General features: G+C 51.3%; 1 protein-coding gene across 1 annotated transcript in view; it reads left to right on the top strand.

Moving 5' to 3' along the window:
- Positions 1-19,186, top strand: part of LOC103754072 (CUB and sushi domain-containing protein 1) — a 251,808-nt gene that overhangs the window by 141,987 nt on the left and 90,635 nt on the right. Inside the window, exons 16-21 of the mRNA XM_029963058.1 lie at positions 9,186-9,512; positions 11,527-11,721; positions 14,343-14,481; positions 15,111-15,298; positions 15,874-16,062; positions 16,248-16,364. Coding sequence (XP_029818918.1) covers positions 9,186-9,512; positions 11,527-11,721; positions 14,343-14,481; positions 15,111-15,298; positions 15,874-16,062; positions 16,248-16,364 — 1,155 coding nt within the window. The remainder of the gene's footprint in view (positions 1-9,185; positions 9,513-11,526; positions 11,722-14,342; positions 14,482-15,110; positions 15,299-15,873; positions 16,063-16,247; positions 16,365-19,186) is intronic.

The following is a 19,186-nucleotide window of genomic DNA, read 5'->3' as shown; positions in this document are numbered from 1 at the left end:
TTCCCCCTGCTCTGCCTTGGGTCCCTTCCAGAGAGAAATCTGGGCTTTGGTGTCCGAGGCAGGACACACAGACACAACCAAAACCACAATTTAAACCCCAACTCTGGTTTTGCCATTGAGATTTCCTTCCTTGTCTGACTGCACCCAGGCTCCCACTGCTGGCCCTGGGGCTGGGATTTGTTGCCTGAGCAGAGCTGGGATGTTGTTCTCTCCACAGTGACTCAGGGGGTAACATTTTGGGATGTAAATGGGAGTTGCTGCACAGTCCCTGGTGGGTTTTAATGGTCCCACTGTCCTTTGAAGATGTGTTGGGCAATCTGCTTTATTGCCCTGACAGAACCTTCACACACTCACACAGTGTGGGGTTTGGACACTGCCAAAACTCACTGAAGTGTCTTTGTTTTCCCCAGCTGGTCACAAGCAAAGCCTTCCTTTTGTCTCATCTCTAATTAGGGGAATATGTTCCAATCTGTGCCTTTGAGCAGGTTCTGTGGTGCAGGGGAGGGAGAGTGAGCTGAGCAGAAAAAAAACAGGAGAGGAAAATGCAGCTGGGGGAAAGGGAGAGAGAGAGAAAGCAGAAATGTTGCTTTTTAGCAGTGTGAAAGGTAAATAAATCTGTTTACTGTGCAGGTAAATAGATGTGCTGGGATAGAGCCCAGGGAAAATGCTCCTTTGGAGCGTGGCAGGAGCAGAGATGACAGAGCTGGGGGAGCAAACCTGGCTCCTGCAGAGCTCAGCTGAGGTCTTGGAGAGCTGTGGGAGAATGGGAGGTCGTGGAAAAAAGGGGAAAACTGGTTCCAAGGAAGTGCCTTTCTTTCCAAACACTAATTTAAACGTCTGCTTGGGCAAAGGAAGCAATTCCTGTGTGAGTTCTGCCTTTTCCAGGTGCTGCTTGGTTTGCTCTGTAAGCAAATCAGGCTGAAGATGCTGGAGAGGAAATTGGGAGTTTTTCCTCGTTGACTGTGAAGTGGGAAGGGTCAGACTGTTCCTGTGCTTAGATCAGGAGTCACTGGCTTTTCCTTTTCATTTCCTGGACTTTCAGGTGACTTTGAACAGCTCATGGTTTGGTTGAGGCTCGTGCTGATAGTTTGTAGTGGGAATAAACCTGTAGTTTGTGCCCAAGATGAAACAACTGGGTTATGTTAGTACAGAAGGGAGACTCTCCAGTAAAATAGGATTATTTTTGTCAGGAGATACTGATCAGGGGCATCAAATCAACCCCCATGCAAAGCATGAATGTTTCAGTTCAAATGATTCCAGTGTGGTCTGTTCTCTGTGGCTCTCCAGCTCGGGATGTTTGTAAATCAGTGACCCCCAGAAGGTGCAGTGCTGGGTGTGGGGGGTGTCTGTGCTGAGCCTGGGGGTGACTCTGGGCAGTGCCTGGCTCTTTGCTCCTGGGTGGGATGTGGGTGATGGCTGGACATTCCAAATCTGGACACTCCAAACCTCTCTTCCTCCCTCTCCTGCAGCATCTCACAGTGCTCAGATCAGCTTCACAGTGGCCATTTTTGGCTCTAAAAATGAGATTTCCAGCACCAGAGGAGGGGGGGTAGTGTCTCAGGCCAGGGTGGGTCTCACCCCCAGCACCCCCCAGCTGTTGTTTTCCTACAGAGCTCGTTCCCTTTTCTCTCTTGACACCACAATGTGCTGGGGGGGGGGATGTCACTGAAGGAAAACTGTGCTGACTCAGGGGAGGTTTGTGGGATGTGACATTCCAGCTGAAATCTGCACTGACCTGTGGCTGAGGAGATCATAAAGCTCATAAATGGGGCAGCAGCCCCATAAGTGCAGCTCTAGAGTGGCTCAACCCCTGTGGGGAGTGCTGGTGGGAGGATGGGCAGATGTGGCTGGGGGCAGGGGTGTTTTAGGGGGGCCATAATTCCAGGTACTGGGTGGGAATTGCTGGTTAAACATCCTATGTACAGTAGGCATGGGCTCATTATCTGATTTTATGGGAAGCAGGGCAGGGGAGGGCCCTGCTACAAAACATTTATGACCAGGATTTGTTCCAAAATTTGTGTTTCCTTGCCAAGGAGAGGGAGATGCTCTCACAGGGTTTCTGCAGCAGTTCAGTGAGGCTTAAAAGGTTCTTTGCTCTTCTTCCCCAGCAGTTTCCCTTCCTTTCTGCTCCTCCTGCTGCCTGTCCCTGGGGATCTGTGTCCTGCAGCTCCTGAGCTTTCAGTCCTGCCCCTTTCCCAGGGGGTTCACTCGTGCCAAGCAGTGCTGGCATTGTACATGATGGAGGGTTGTGGCATAAACTGTGACACTGAATAGCACTGGGAGCACCTCACTGGAGCCAGGCAAACTCTTGGCCCTGGTTTAGCTGTTGCTCTGGGGGGGTCATTCCAGAAAACACCTGATTTTCTGGTGCCTGTTTAGTTGATGCACCTCAGGCCTGTGAACTCCAAGGTTTCTGGACCCGTCGTGTTCCCCAGGGAAACAAACCCTGGGGAGACAAAACAACTTAAAACTCTGTGTTTTGTGAGCCCAAACAAGAGGGGTGGAGGTTCCTGCCCCAAGTTTGGTGTTGCTGGGGATGGGGATAAACTCGTGGTTGTGCCTGTGTGTGTTTGACTGGAGGGGCCTGAATTTGGGCTGGGCTGTTCCAGGGCACTTCTGGACTCCTCCAGGCTCTGCTCTTGCTCTTGCTCTGCTCTTGCTTTAGGATTTTCATTAGTTTCCAGTGGTTTTCCTTTGGTTGTGTTCCTGTGAACTCTGTGTATTTACTGCTTAGAGCAGTGCTCGTGCCTGATATTCCCCTGAACAGAACAGAAGGCATTTCCCAAAGCATTTCCAATTGGAATTATGTTAAATTGTGTGCTTTCTTCCCCTGGCCCTGGAGCAGATGTTGTGCTTTCTTCCCCTCTTGTTCACTTGAAATCCTCAGCCACAGCCCATTTCTCCTCACAGATCTGCTCATGTTGCTTTCCAGTCTTTTAATATCTGATTTGCCTTAACAGCAGTGTAAAATCTCTCTTCTCCTTAGTCATAACTACTCCTTTTTTTTTTTTTTATTAATCCCATACTGGCCTGTTAGACCTGCTGAATAACCTGAGCTCCCCTTTGTAAGGACTGCAGCCTTCAGTGTGGAGCTGAGCTCTGCCTTCTGGGAGCCCTGGCTGGGCCAAACCATCAGGGTTGGGACCTGGAAATGCAAAGTGCAGTGGCTGTTTTCCCCAGGAATGTGCTGAACAGAACTGTGTCATTCATATCACTTGACAAGGTTGTCATTTAGCTCTAAATTGAATTGGCAATTGGTCTTTATTTTCTGCCTTTCTCCCTCTCTCTTTATTCTTCTCCTTTATCCCCTTTCCTCCTTCTCCCTTTCCCTTCTCCCTTTCCCTTCTCCCTTTCATATCATTCCTTTTACTCCCTCCTCGTGCAGAGCTGATGGAACAGTTCATATTAACTCCCCAAATGTTTCTCCCTCCTGCTGTAAATGGTTTCTTTCTCCTTTTGCCACTGGACTCATTTACCTGTCTGTTGATGCTGCTGCTTTTAGTGGGTTTTTGGAAGAAGTGCAGGAATTCTGGTCCTTGTTATTCCAGGCTGTTTTGTCATGTGTTTTTTGGGTTTTTTTTTAGTTGTGACTGATGCTTTCCTGGAGCACCCTGCTCCCATTTCCCTGGTGTAATGGCAGGGACACCCTGGGATTATCTCTGCCACCCAAACTGGGACAGGGGATGGGGACTGACCTTACCCTGCCCAAATGTGTCACCTCTGGGCACAGGGCAGGGCACAGGTCACATCCCAGTCACATCCCAGCTGGAACCATTCCCAGGACACAGGTTTGTCACCTGCTGAGCCCAGTTCCTGGCTTGGATGGTTTCTGCAGTTGTTCCTCAGCTGTAAATCCACGAGGACCCACCAGCACCTTCCCCCTGCCCTGGACCCAAAGGGTTCAGAGCAGCAAAGGGCTGGGAAATGCTCCTTATCCAGCCTGTTCCCCTGAGCCAGAGACCCAGGGTGTCCCTGCAGTGAGGGAAGCAAATTAAATGAAGGCAGGATTACCCTGATCTCTGTTTCCATGGGGGATTTGTAGCTTTTGTTAACAACCTTGTTTCACGCTTGCAGCCATGTAAGACCGTTCCCTTCCTGATTTTAAGCAGGGCACTCTCTCTCAGAGCCCTTGTTCTGCAGCCCTGGTTTGTAAAGGGCTGAGATTTAAATGTTTGCTTAAGCAGACAGACGTGCTCAAGTGCTGTGCTGGGCAGGAATCACTTCAGCTCCTTCTTAATGATGAGGAATCAGGTTGTAATTGTTCCCCCATGAGCTCCTCAGGCTTTTTTTTTGGTGCAACCTCACTGGAGCCAGGCAAACTCTTGGCCCTGGTTTAGCTGTTGCTCTGGGGGGGTCATTCCAGAAAACACCTGATTTTCTGGTGCCTGTTCAGTTGATGCACCTCAGGCCTGTGAACTCCAAGGTTTCTGGACCCGTCGTGTTCCCCAGGGAAACAAACCCCGGGGAGATAAACCAACTAAAACTCTGTTTTTTTGTGAGCCCAAACAAGTCCCTTTCCCTCTGTGGGACTGTGAGAGGGCCGTGGAACCAGTCCCTGCTGCTCCTCCTCGGGGCTTGTCCCAAATAAGCTGCACATCCTCCAGATAAGCTGCACATCCCTCTTGTTGGGTGAGTTGGGAAGTGCCCCCTGTGTCTGTGTCTGAGGAAAGCTGGCACTCCCCTGGCTCAAACCAGAGCCTGCTTTCTCCTCAGTGTTCCTTTGCCAGAGAGTTCTCCCTGGCAGTTGCAGAGCCACAAGCTGCTCTGGGAGCTGTGATGAATTTGGGGGGTTTTGGGGTCCTCAGCAGGGAGAGCTGGGCTGGGGGGTGTCCCCTCTGTGCCCACCCTCCCCTGGGTGCTGCCAGCTGCCCTCTCAGCCCTCAGCAGCAGGATGCAGTTCCTTGGGTTGTCTCCACGCTGTTATTTCCCTGATTGAACCGGTGGAACTGCTCCCCTGGGGGGGATTTGTGCTGCTCCAGAAGAGCTGTCCTGTGCCAGGGCAGCTGTCCCTGTTCCTGGCAGCAATTGCTCTGCAGGGTGGCTCTGATGGGCTGCTCCTCTTCTGATCTGAACTGGCACTTCCCTGGCTTTGTCAGGAGAGGAGGTTGTCCCTGTCCCCTTCCCTGTGTCCAGGAGCTGGGATTTGGGGCTGTGTTGTGTTGCCATCCCCGATCTGGGCTGCAGAGGAGCCCCCTTGTTTAATCCAACCCTCTCCACGTGGGGTTGGGGGTTGAGGATGCTGCAGTGGGACCCTCCCAGCTCCCGTGGGATGGAGCTGTTGGGTGGGAGTTTGTCTTTCACACTTTAGGGGGTGTAACCCTTTTTAGGGTCACAGCACTCACCCCTCATCCCTCTGGGGTGTCAGGACACTGTGGGGACAGTCCCATGCCAGGCTGTTCCCTGCTCCAGCCTGCAGCACTTGGCACAGGGCTCCAAACCCTGCAGCACAGGAGGGATGAGCTGCCAGAGCAGCACAGCAAAGGCACAGAAACCACTGGGCTCATTTGGAGCCTTTGCCAAAACCCAGCAATTAAAGCTCCATCTTCCTGGGGCCACTGCACCCATTCCCAAGGGGTTGCAGGGAGGGGGAGAGTTCTGTTCCCAATCCACGGGCACACAGGAGAGGATCTTCCTGCAGGACCTTGGAGCACCTCCTGGGCACAGATGGCTGCAGGATCCCTGGCAGACACAGCCCAGCCCCGTCCTGCTGTGGATCAGCAGCTCCCTGGAAGTTTAAGAAACTTTGAGTTGCTCCCAGGTGCTGTTTGAGTGGGTTTGAACCTGCTCAGAGGCTCCTGCACAGCCTGGTTTAAATCAGTGATATTTTCCTCGAGTTTTGGTGCCCAAAACCTGCCTGCTTTTCATCCTTCTCGACTTCCTGCTGTCCCAGCCCAGTTCAGCCATTCCACCAGAGTGAAATGAGGAGTTTGTTGCTCTGAAATCCAAGAACTCCTGGTTAATATTTGCTCCAAACTCCTTCCCTCACCTCCCACTTGCCGGAGGGTTTGGAGGAGGGAAATGCACCGTGGTGCAGATGTGTTTCTGCAGACACAGAAAGAGGAAAGTGCAAAATATAAAGCACTTTGCTTCCCAGCTGGAGCAGTGCCCTGGGCTTCCAGCACTGTCAGCTCTTTGGGATGTGTGCTTCCCAAGTGAGGAATGCCTCTGATTAACCAGGCTCCTGCTGAGCCCCCGTTTTTCCACTCCATCACCAAGCTGTGCCTAGAGCAGGGATCTTCTTCAAAAGGGAAGGCAAGGAGAAAACCCACTCCTGTCTCCAAGCTCTCTCCCAAGTGGTCACAGTCTGTGGGAACAATATCTAAAAAAACTGAGAGAGAAGTCAGGAGTTTTTATTGTTTCCATGGAGACTGCAATTATTCTTACAGTGGTTTCCTGCTGGGTTTTCCAGCCCCTGTTCCCACGGTGTGACCTCTCCCTGGGGTCAGCCCTGGATCCTCACGTGCAGGATGAGCAGGGCTGGAGTGTCTGGGGACACCAGGTGTGGCCTCGTGGGAGGAGAGAGGTGGTTTGTGGAGGAGCTGGATCTTTGGAAGGCAGAATAAAACTTGGGAGAGAGAAGATTTGGGTGAGACAACTGCAGGAATTGCTCCTGGTGGAGGTGCTGGTGGAGAACTCTTGGGTTCCCCTGCGTTCAGCCCAGCCTCAGGCATCACCCCCAGGGACATGGGACAGTGTCCCTGTGCCACATCCACCTGTCCCTCTCGACTTCCTGAGCTGTTCCTTCCCTGTTTTCCTGCTCTGAATCAAGGCAGAACCTGGATGATGGTTGTGATGACTTGAACAAATCCCTCGTGCTGGGCCCTTCCTGCCTGTGCTCTCTGCTCTGTCCCTGCTGGCTTCTGCTGGGATTTATTCTGCTGCATTTAATGAAGGGATTTTTCTTATTGCCTTTGCAGTGCTTGGTCAGTAAGAACAATTATTGACAAAGATCAGTGTGGGCTTTATGAACGGGACCCTGTGCCGTGCTCATAATGAAATGTCCTTTTCTAACATTTAAGAACAAGGGTAATAAATATTAATTCCAGGCTCTGAGGTCTCAGGGCTGTTCCCAGCTCAGGGATCCTGATGGACAGGCTGCAGGCAGCAGGGCTGACCCCTGTCATGTTGGGAATCACTGCTGGCTCCTCGGGGGCTTTTTGCTCCTCGCTGTCTCAGCAGCACAAACAGCACGAGCCAGGCAGTGCTGGGCTGTCTCCCACCTTCCCTGGCTCAAATCCTCCCTCTGACAGCTCTTCTCCCTGCCTGTGACATGTTGTTAAACAGCTCCTGCCTGGATCCTGGTGGCCAGCACTGCAGAGGGGTGCTGTGGATCCCAGCCCTGCCCAGTGCAGCCCCGGAGCTGAAACGTCTCCTCACGGGGAAGAAAAAGCCCCTCAGCTTAAAAAGAGGAAGGAAATTTGTCCTATCACAGGCACCAGGACCTCATTGAGGATCCCTCTGGACCAGAAGAACTTGGACCTGGTTCTTGGCCTTAGTCCTGCAGCCCCAACTTGCCTTTCTGCTCACTGACCTTATGGCAACTCCAAATCCTCATTTGCTCCTCTGCAGTGGAGACTTTTGGAGTTGTTTTTTTTTTATCAGCTCCTTTTTAATCTGTCACTTTGTTTTATCTAGCAAAGGTTAATTTTATATTCTTCCCTCACCCTGCCTCTGCCTTCCCTTTGTCAGCAAGTTCTTTGTTGTTGGTATTTTGTGAGCTGAGCTGTGCTGCACCTCTCTCTGCCTGGCTGGTGGGATGCTGGAGGTCCTCTGGCTGAATGCTAATTTACCACTTGGGGTTTAAAAATTTATAGGAGACACCTCGTTCCTGGGAGGGGTTTCTGCCACTCAGCTGTTTCCCTGGGTGTGAATGCAATATTTCTTAGGCAGATTATACCCTGCTTATGCTGACAGAATTATTTGACAGCATCCCCTGATATTTCAGCAGCTTGTAAAGAGCCCAAATCCTGAGGATATTTTGCAGTTTGTTTTCTCTCTAATCTGTTCCCTTTGTTGCTGAGAGCAGGGAATGGATGGTGTGGCCTTGATAACGTCATGGTAACCTCCATTTCTTGGATCCCAACCCATCCAGTGTTGAAGGGAAGGCAGAGGGAAAATAACAGAGGGAGGGCTGAGCAGTGATCCAAATAATTGTATAAATGCCAAACTCAACCCAGGCTCATCCTCTGCTCAATGTCCCTTTGCCAGGAATTAGGGAGATGTATGTTCCCAGTAATGGGTTTTACCAAGGGTGATGGGGGGGAAAAAAGGATGAGCAGAGCATCCATACATAAAATATCCCAAACTCTGGGCAGGTACCACTTGAGAGGCAGCCTTGCTTTTCCAGGTTAATGGGCCTTGTCAGCTGCAATACAGTATATATTGAAAACCCTGGAGGGCTGAAGGGTTTTTTCCTAAACACTCTTCCCCTCAACTCCACTTAAAGGAGGTTTGATTGTTTTCCTGGGAATTGCAGCCTGGCTGGAGGCCTTTTTTTGGGAACGTGCTGTCCCAGCAGAAGTCAGTGATTTATTTGTGATGGGAGGAGGAGTTTCCCCCTCCCCCTGGGGGAATTGTCCCAACCCCCTGGTGCTGGGGGGGAAATTGGGGAATGTTCTTGGGCTGCTCCTCCAAAGCCTTCCTTTCTCAGTGCTCACACAGGCCCAGAGAGCTGCCCAAGGACATAAATTGCCTCATGGCTCCTTCTCAAAGGACTCAGCAATTTATTGCTGGACCCCAGAAATATTTAATGCGGGGTGGGCACGGTCTGGGTGGAAGGAGGTGTGTGAGTGCAGTGGGGTCACACCTGGTGAGGAGCACGGGGAAAAACTCATTTAGCAATGGGAAGGTCACCTGAAAGGGCAGGGGTTATTTTTTTAAGCAAATCCTGAGAAGTCTGCACTGCCCTCAGAATTATCTGCAGCTGGCCCAGCAGTTTGAATCAAAAAGCTTGGCCATGGGCAGCAGCAGAGGAGAGGCTGGAGCTGTGCATGGAGTAAGGGCTGAGTCAGTTCCTTCCTCCAGGTTCTTGTGCCACAGCAGAAGACCTTGCTGCAGACCCCAGCTTTGATTTTATTTCGGTTTTATTTCGATTCCATCCCCTTGGAATCAGCCCAGCCCTCCAACCCCTCCAGGTCCCTCTGCTGCCTGGTTGACGGGTCGGGTTTTGGTTTTTTTTCTTGCAGTCTCCTGCTTTTTCAACTTCACCAGCCCGGCGGGGATCGTGCTGTCCCCCAACTACCCCGAGGAGTACGGCAGCAGCCTGCACTGCGTGTGGCTCATCATCGCCAAGCCCGAGAGCAGGATCCACTTGGCCTTCAACGACTTCGACGTGGAGCCCCAGTTTGATTTCCTGGCCGTGAAGGACGGCGGCACCGCCGAGTCCCCGGTGCTGGGCACCTTCTCAGGGAGCCAGATCCCCTCCTCCCTGACCAGCAGCGGCCACGTGGCCAGGCTGGAGTTCCAGACCGACCACTCCATGGAGAAGAGAGGCTTCAACATCACCTTCACCAGTGAGTTTGCCCCCCTTTATTAAAATTGAGTTGAGCTACACAATTTGCATTTGAGCTGGCATGAAGGCAGCACACCCTGCCAGCAGTGTCCTCTGTGTGGTGTGAAGGAATCCCAACCACACACCAGGTCAAAAAAAAGGTTGTTTCTTCTCTCTGAGGCCTCAGGAACACCCTCAATGCAGAGAAAGGTAATGGCTGTGAAAATATGGAAATCTTACAGTGTAAGTAAGAGATAAACAAGTTTTAATCTCTCTCAAGCTAAAGCAGCAGAAAAATGAATCTACCTAGCACAGGAGTCTTGATGGACAGTCAAGGATGATATCATAGAATATGCTGAGATGGAAGGGACCCCTGAGGATCATCAAGTCCATCTCCTGGCCCTGCACAGGATATGCTGACAGCTGTCTTGTTTAGGACCTAAATGCTGAAATGTCCCCTGCAAACCCTCCTGGTTTGCATTTCACACTCTGAATTCTTGCTGGGAACTGGTGGGCGAGAGATTGAGCTCAGTAAAGCTGTTGGGATTCCAGAGGAAATCTGGAATAGTGGGGATTACCTCAGATTTGCAGTTGGGTAAATTGGGGATTGGTGGCAAGCTTAGAGCTGGTGGCACAAGTTCTTGTCCAGGAATAAAAACCCAATGTGGCCCTGGGTTATGTGTCCCTGGAGCAGCCAGGATTTGTGTTCTCCCATCAGGAGATGTGTCCATGGCTTTGCAAGAAGGCTGGAGAGGGACTTTGGGCAAGGGTGGGTAGTGACAGGACAAGGGGAAGGGCCTTAAGCTGAAGGAGAGCAGGTTTAGATGGGATGTTGGGAAGGGATCCTTCCCTGGGAGGGTGTGAGGCCCTGGCACAGGTTGCCCAGAGAAGCTGTGGCTGCCCCTGGATCCCTGGAAGTGTCCAAGGCCAGGCTGGAGCAACCTGGGCTAGTGGAAGGAGTTAACCCCTCCAAGCCAAAGCAGGCTGTGACTCTGGGATTCTCTGGGCTCCCTGCTCTGCCTCTGGGGTTGAGGGGATGCTCTGTGGGCAGCTCTGGGCTGGTTGTGTTCATCAGCCAACACCCCCCTCCTCTGCTGAGAGCTAAGAGAGATGCAAGGCTTTGAAGATGAAGGCAAACATGTAGCACTGCCTTATATAACATAAAGCCCTGAAATTTCCACAGATGGATTTGGCTCCATGTTAAGTCCAGTCTTCAAATCTCCAGTGAATGCCACGGCAATTTTACCCTCATATTGTCCTGTAATTTTCTAAAGAGCATTATTAAACCTACTCAGCAGAACTGATAAATGGCTTTGTTATAATGGCCTTTCGTGGCACAGCTAAATTAATAGCCTTTCTAGCCATGATTGCAAAGCCTTTATTTTAAAAAAAAAAAAAAAAAAGGGAAAAATCAGAGGGCTTAAGAAAACATTTGCCAAACTTCAGCAGGCTGGAGGCTCCTCAGGTGAAGGGGTTTGTGTGAGGGGGTATCAGAGCCAGGATTGAGCCCCAGATCCTGTCAGGAGGGTGACACCTCACCCAGGAACTGGTGGTGCCCTCCCTGTGCATCTCCCATCCATCACCCACCCCTGGTGTATAAAGACATTTTAAAACAATTTTTACTGGTGTAAATGGGCTTTCAAGTGCAGAGGAATTAATTTGTTCTGACTGCTTGAAGTTCTGAACTGAACCCTATCTCTATTTTGAGTATTTATAAATACATATATGTGTATTTTCATATTTGGAGATGTCTGAGGAGGTGACTTGGTCCTGCAGGCTCTTCTCTGGCCCTGTCACTGCTGGATCTCAGCCCCTCTTGGGTCATCATCATCATCATCATCATGGCCAAGCTTCGGGAACAAGATTTGGGGGGGGCTCAACTGGTTTTAACCTCACCCCTCCCCTCAGGCTGCAAAGAAAACACTTGGGAACTGAAAAAACCAAAGTTTGATGTTCAGCCAGCTTGGTTTTGGGGCAGGGGTGGAGGGAAACGAGACGCTGACCCTTCTCTTGCCTCCCTTTCCCCCCTCCCTCAGCGTTCCGGCACAACGAGTGCCCCGACCCCGGCGTGCCGGTCAACGGGAAGCGTTTTGGGGACAGCCTGCAGCTGGGCAGCTCCGTGTCCTTCCTGTGTGACGAGGGCTTCATCCGCACCCACGGCTCCGAGACCGTCACCTGCGTCCTGCAGGAGGGCAACGTGGTGTGGAACCACCCCGTGCTCAGGTGTGAAGGTCAGTCCTGCTGCTCGGAGGGTCTTGGGGTGGTTTGGGCTGGGAGGGAGCTCAGAGAGCGTCCAGTGCCACCCCCTGCCCTGGGCAGGGACACCTTCCAGTGCCACCCCCTGCCCTGGGCAAGGACACCTTCCACTGTCCCAGGTTGCTCCAAGCTGGCCTTGATGCTCCCAGGGCCTGGGGCAGCCACAGCTCTCTGGTGGCAACCTGTGCCAGGGCCTCCCCACCCTCCCAGGGGAGAGTTTCTCTCAGCATCCCACCCAAAATCCTAGAATCATAGAATCAGCTGGGTTGGAAGGGACCTCCCAGATCATCCAGTCCAACCCTTGATCCAACCCCGCTGTGGTTCCCAGCCCATGGCACTGATGCCACATCCAGTCCCATCTTAAAAACCTCCAGGGATGGAGAATCCACCCCTTCCCTGGGCAGCCCATTCCAATGGCTGAGCACCCTCTCTGGAAAGAAATTCTTCCTAATCTCCAACCTAACCCTCCCCTGGCACAGCTTCAGACCCAGCCTGGAGGACGAGGATTTCCCCTGGCTCTGGAGGGTGTTGTCTCTGCACAGCAGAGTTTCCTCAGCAGGAAGTGCCAGTCCAATAATAACAAACCCCTGGTTTTTTTTCCAGGTTTTTTTTTTTGGGGGGGGGGAAGTGAATGCTGGGGGTTTTCTTTTATTGCTCAGTTCTTGTTACAACAGGTGTTTTTTTCTAATAACAGGAATAAAAGGTTGTGATTTAGGGATAGCTGAAAGCTCCCCTGCTGCTCTTGTCAGGAGGGAATTAAACAACAGCCAGTGGAAGATCCATGGTGGTGTTTTTCTGTCCTGATTTTTTGAGATGTAAAATGTAGGATGTTTATATAATGAAGTCCTGTCAATGGACTTTGGTGGTTGAGAGCTTGAAATTTTGCATTTACATCTCCTGGCCACCACAGCCAACCCAGATGTGGGGGAGATGGGCTGAATTAAAGGCCCATATACAGATTTCAAAGCTTTCTTTTAGTCCTTTAAAGCTTCTACTCTGGAAAAAGAGAAGGGAAGAAAGAGCTCATTAGGAGTGTAAAGTCTTCCTCTGCCCTCTGTTCTCAGGGAAGTGATGCCCTGCACTGGTGTTTTCAGCAATTTGAGTAACAAGTGCTGTGCTCTTGAGAAATAGTCCTGGAATATTGAGCAATAATTTCAGTAATTGTCATGTGTTGCTCGAGTGGATGAGCAGCAGAAATTGCACAATCTTGCCCATTGTGTTTGAGGTGGAAAGAAGAAGGTGTCAATTGTGTTCAACAAGTTTTATATAATAAGAAAACCGGACTTTTTATGTTCTTATATAATTTTTCTTCAGCTGACAGAAGGTAGATTTAATTCAGGGTTCCCTTTACTTTCAAAGCACGAGCCTTTAAGTTTTTTGTATTTTTAAGTATAGGCAGGAAACATACATTAAATAATACACTTTTAATCAACTTTTCTCTTTGGAAGCCTTGATAACCTTGTGCCATCAACTCGTGCCTTTTCCTCTTGATCACAGTGGTGAGTTCTTTGACTCGCCCTTCAGTCTGCACTGGATAAGTGGACATTTTAATTACCCTTTTTAAACAAGGAGGAAGCACAGAGATCTAAAGTACTGTTTAGCACTTGAAAAAAATTTAATGGGAAAGAAAGAGACCTAAAAAAAAAAGGAGTTGAAAGATGGGGAGAAGCCCTGACAGGAGATGATGTGGCTTTGGGGCAGAAAGGAGCCTCTCGTTCAAAAATAATTGCTTTGGATCCAGTTGAGATCAAATGACTTTCATCTGCCTCCTTCCCATCAGCAGGGGGGGGTTTAGGCCCAGACTGACATATTTTAGGTCACTCCCAGGGTGACATTGGGTGGCCCTTGTGCTGGCCCTGGGTGGGTGCTTCAGCAGCTGCTCCTCAGAGCTGGTCCCACAGGCCCCAAGGACAAGACCTGGCAGTTTTTTGAGGGCTGTGGGATTTTTCCACCTCTGATCCATCAGCTCCAGTGTCTTTTCGGGTTTTTTTTTGCCCCCAGAAAATATAATAATAATATACCTTCAGCTTCTGCTGGTGGCACGAGGGACCACGGTGTGGAATAAATGCCGTGGTCTGGTGATGTCCCTCGTGGTAGAAAAGCCACGACTCAATTACCACAGGCAGGAAAGGATTTCTGGCACCTGCAGCTGCTGAAATGCAAACTGACCTTGCAGATTCCTCTGCTTTTATGTCTAACAATTATTATTACACCCTGTCCCCTCGGAGCCACTGCTCAAGGTCAGGCTGCTGGCCCCCCCAGGGACAGGAGCAGATTACTGTGTCTTCATTCTAAGCTGAAAAGGCAATTTCTTACCAGTTCCTGTTGGTGTTTCTGATTATTTTTAACAGGTGGGAGACAGCAGTGCATGAAAGCTTTGCATGGCAGGATGGCCCTGCCTTGGCAGGGAGGGAGCATCTGATGGTGCTGCAGCTTCTGTGCTGCTCTTCACCCAAATTTAAACATGTGCAGACGTGGCACTGAGGGACATGGTTTAGTGGGGGACTTGGCAGCGTTAGACTTGATAATATTAGGAGGCTTTTTCCAGCCTCTGTGGTGGCTGATTGTGTGAATTGTGCCATTTCCTTGTCCCCAGCACCCTGTGGTGGCCACCTGACGTCGCCCAGTGGCACCATCCTGTCCCCTGGCTGGCCTGGCTTCTACAAGGACTCGCTGAGCTGTGCCTGGGTCATCGAGGCCCAGCCTGGCTACCCCATCAAGATCACCTTTGACAGGTGCTGCTCCAAACTCCCTCTCTGGGGGTGTTCTGGGTGGTTCCCGGGGGGTTGAGGTGCAGCCCAGGCGAGGAACGAGCTGCTCCGTGCGTGTCTGGCACTGAGGTTCTCTCCTCCCCTTTTTTATTTATCAACTGACAAGGCATTAAAATTCACCTGACATTCAAGTAGAAAAGATGGGAAATAGTGATTTTTTTCCCCTGTTTTGACTCACTCCTGCTCCTCTGCAGTGTTATTTTAGGCACGGGTAGGACACGTTTTTGGAGGCTGAGCCTCCCCCGCGTTCCTGGGGGAGCAGCAGCAGGGAGGATCTGCTCCAGGCTTGGGAATGCTGAGTCTCTTGGCTTCCCCTGGATTGCACAGCTGGAGGAGGGGCCGTGCTCTCCTGACTCCTGTGTCTGGGAGGGGATTGTTGCTGCAAGGACTGCTCGGTGTCAGCAGATGAGGGAGGTGAGGGGTCAGCAAGAAACACGGGGCTGACGGGCTCCAGGGAGATGCTCAGGCAGGAGGAAGGCCCCCACCTCTCCCCCCGTGGCCTGTGCTGCCTCCTGGTTGTTCCAGCTGCCTCAGGGCTGCAGTTCAGCAAACTGAGCCACGTGGGGTGCTCAGTTCCCCCGTGGCCCTTCCAGGTTCAAGACTGAGGTGAACTACGACACGCTGGAAGTGCGGGACGGCCGCTCCTACTCCTCCCCCCTGATCGGGGTCTACGACGGGACCCAGGTGCCCCAGTTCCTCATCAGCACCAGCAACTACCTCTACCTCCTGTTCACCACTGACAAAAGCCACTCTGACATTGGCTTTCAGATCCGATACGAAAGTGAGTGCGGGGTCTCGGGGTCATTCCGTGTCATCCCGTGTTCTCCAGCAGCACAGTGGCCTCAGTCAGGGGCCCCTTGGATCTCCTTTTCCCTGTGCCAGGCAGTTCTCACTGCTCAGGGGCTGGGGAGGGAGAAGCTGCACTGCTTTGTGCCAGTGGAGGAGCAGTTTCTGCCTTTTCTGGAATCCTGGAATGGTTTGGGTGGGAAGGGACCTCAAAGCTCACCTTGTTCTAACCCCTCGCTGTGGGCAAGGGGCTCCTTCCACTGTACCAGGTTGCTCAGAGCCCCTTCCAGCCTGGCCTTGGCCACTTCCAGGGATGGGGAGTCCACAACCATTGACCAACTTGGCTGTTTATGTAGAGTTTTTCAGTTTTGATTTTAGGAGGCAGGGATGAGTTCCCAGAGTCCCAGAACATCCTGCCGTAGATCCCACACGGATCGCAAATCCAGCTCCCAGCCCCAAGAATCCCAGCAGTTCCTCTCTCTATTCCACCTCTCACTCTGGGGGTAACCTGCAGGGTTTGGGGTGAGCTCTGGGAGGGGCTGAGCAGTGACTGAGGCTTTGTTGGCACAGCTGTGAAGCTCCAGTCCGACCACTGCCTGGACCCCGGGATCCCGGTGAACGGGCAGCGCCACGGCAACGATTTCTACGTGGGAGCCCTGGTGACCTTCAGCTGTGACTCAGGATACACCCTGAGTGACAGCGAGGCCCTGGAGTGTGAGCCCAACTTCCAGTGGAGCCGCCCCCTGCCCAGCTGTGAGGGTAAGGGCACATCTGCAGGGGGGGCAAACCCCGCCCTGGCACATCTGGGAATCTCCCACTGACATCTGATCGTGTGTTTTCTTTGATTTTGGGGGGCTGGGCTTTGTTTTGCCACCTGGAAGAGCTGATGGCCCTCATTAGGGGGTTGTCTGAGTGGTTTTGTTCTCCCTCTGCCCTGTCTGCAGCTCTCTGTGGAGGTTACATCCGTGGCTCCAGTGGTACCATCCTGTCCCCAGGCTTCCCCGATTTCTATCCCAACAACTTGAACTGCACGTGGACAATAGAAACATCCCATGGAAAAGGTGAGGAGCCTCCAGCTTGGAGCAGTTTGGGAGGCCTGAAGGATGGTGGTGAGTGGGAGAGAAGCTGCTCCCTGTGTAAACCAGGAATTTCTCTCAGTAGTGGTGGTGCCCACGGGCTTGGCCAGTTCTGCCACCACCCAAACCTTGTCTCTGGATAAGATGCAGAGGATTTTGGTGTCAGAACTAGTCACCCTTTCAAAGTGGAGAGGATTAAGAGGGGAAGGTGGTTCTCTGTCAACCACGACCTGTGGCAGGTGTTGTGTCCTGTTTCAGACCTTTGTGGCAGTATCCTGAAAATCAGGAGAGAGAGAGAGAGAGATCTGTAGATCCAAATATCCTGAAATGCAGCGTTTGGATGCCTGTAAATGACAAGAATGTCCCACAGAGGAGGGAGGACCTGCCACTGCCACCCCTGCAGGAATGTTTGGTGGCCCTTTCAGGCTGGGTCACTGTCTGGGGAACATTTTACAGCTGGAGAAGTGGGAGCACGTAGGAAATCATTCCCAGACATGGGATAGGACCTGGGCTCTCAGTTCCCAGCTCTGCCTCTCCCCTTTTCCCACTGCCCAGGAGTATTTCCAGTGCAAATATGTTCAGGCCAGGCTCCTGTGCAGGCCAAGCTCTTGCCTATTGGAGGAAAAGTCGAGGAAAAGTATCACTGATGATCAGAGAGCAGGTTTGATGAGGGGAGGGGGGTAATTCCTCACGATCCAGCAGCAGCTCCTGGGCTCACACAGAGGATACAAAGCCTTTAGATGACTTTCTCACTCTTCCATAACTCTCCTGTCGTACCCGATACCGGCACGGCGGGAGGGCTCATGAGCCAATTTGCCAAATTCCATTTGTATTACAGCAAATAAACTTGTCAATGAACAGCACAGTGCATTAAGGGAACCATCACATGCTGGGAAAAGTGTTCTGTGGAGTGGCTGCAATCCACTCTCCAATTAATCCACTCTGCCTGGGCTCCAGCTCTCCGGTGAGACGTTGTGTTATCCCGGAGCCCAGCTCGGCCCAGAGCACCAAACTGGCTCTGTTTGACATGAGAAAGTGCAGCTCTGATGGCCTGGCTGCTTTTATGTCAACATCAGAGGGAATTCTTCAGGCCAAGGCTGGAAAAAACCACGGGTTTTTTTTTGGCTGGCAGGGATTTGTCTGTAAATCCAGGGGTGTTTGTTCTCTGGGCTCTGGGAGATGCTGCTGGGGCCAGTTCAGGGCAGAGGGAACAGCCCAGCCCTGCCAGCAGGGCACTGTGGGCACTCCTGGACCATCCCAACAACTCAGCCTTGGCTCTGAGCATCCCTGTGGACTGCTTTCCACAGCATCACATTATAACTGAATATTCCATTTATCCTTCCCTCTATCCAAGTGCTTGTTGAAGGTGTGCTGGTCACATGGAAGCGTTTCCTTCCAAGAAATGGAGGTCAGAGAGGCTGGAGACCAACACAAAGCCTTTCCCATGGAACTGGGAAGCAGGAGGGCTCACAGGGACATCCCAACTTTATCCCTGTGCAGCAGCTCATTGCTCCTTGATCACCTTCCCTGTCCCAGGCAGAAGGATTTGAATGACCCAAAGCAAAAGGGCTCCTCTTGACTTTGACAATTCCTTCTTTACACCCAAGTAAATATTAAATGGAGCCTGACAGAACATTTTTGGTTCCACTGGTGCCCCTGCAAAATTCCAGAGAGGCAGGAAGCTTCCAATAGTTTCCAAGTGTTTATTGCTCCTACCAGTCAGCTGAAAATAGATCTGACCTGTGAGTGACATGTGGGGAGGGCAAAATGTCTTTAATTCTCCCTGTTTATCATCTGAGAGGAAATTCATGCCCTCAGTTTTACCCAGCCCAACCTAAGGAACAGAAATAATATCACCCCACAAAAATCAACCCAACACAAGGGCAGTTCAGTCCCCAGAGCTGGAGGACTGCAGGTTTTTTAAGGTAAAACCTCCCAAGCACACGAGGAGAGCCAGTTAAGGGCTGTGGAACTGTTGCCATAAGGGCTAATTATAAACTCATTTTAAAGGATTTGTGACCGATTAAACCTTTGCTCTGGTCTGAAATTTACTGTGGCACAGAATGTCTCTGCAAACACAAGGTTGGTGTTTTGTTTTGTTTTTTTTTCCTTCCCATTCTCTGCAGAAGAAACAGCAAAACAAATTATAGGGAGAAGAAATCACTTTGAAGCTCTCAGATTAAAAATAATAGTCTCCCTTTAAGCATTTAAATACCTTTAAAATTAAGCTGCTTTTAAACTGAAATTGTAGAGCTTGTGAGGCCATAAAGTAACTCAGTGTCTGCAGTGACATAAAAATAACTGTTGGAACAGCCAAGTTGGGGCAATTAAGGGACTTGTGTGCTGGCCACGTGTGGGATGTTCCCAAAGACCTGGGAGGGGAGAACCTGGGAGAGGCCAAAACTTCCTCCCAAGGGGCAGTGGAGGGGCAGGAGCTGATCTGTGAGCAGGGCCAGGACAGAAAGGGCTTTGGGAAAAGGAAAACCACAGCAAGGAAAATCAGAGAGTGCTTGAGTTGTGTAAATGTGTTCCCTGCTGGCAGCAGAACTGTTCAGACTGCTGGTGGAGGGATGTGTGGGATGTGCAGGGATGTGGGGGATGTGCAGGATGTGCCAGATGTGTGGGATGTGTAAGATGTGTGGGATGTGTGGGACGTGCAGGATGTGTAGGATGCGTTGTAGGGATGTGTGGGATGTGTTGTAGGGATGTTTAGAGATGTGTGGGATGTTTAGGGATGTGCAGGATGTGCAAGATGTGTGGGATGTGTAGAATGTTTAGGGATGTGTAGGATATGTGGGATGCGTGTG

Source organism: Manacus vitellinus, unplaced genomic scaffold (assembly GCF_001715985.3).
Source record: "Manacus vitellinus isolate BGI_N305 unplaced genomic scaffold, ASM171598v3 scaffold_52_pilon, whole genome shotgun sequence".
NCBI lineage: Eukaryota > Metazoa > Chordata > Aves > Passeriformes > Pipridae > Manacus > Manacus vitellinus.
Note: the sequence above shows the minus strand (reverse complement) of the source record. Positions and strands in the feature narration are given on the sequence as shown.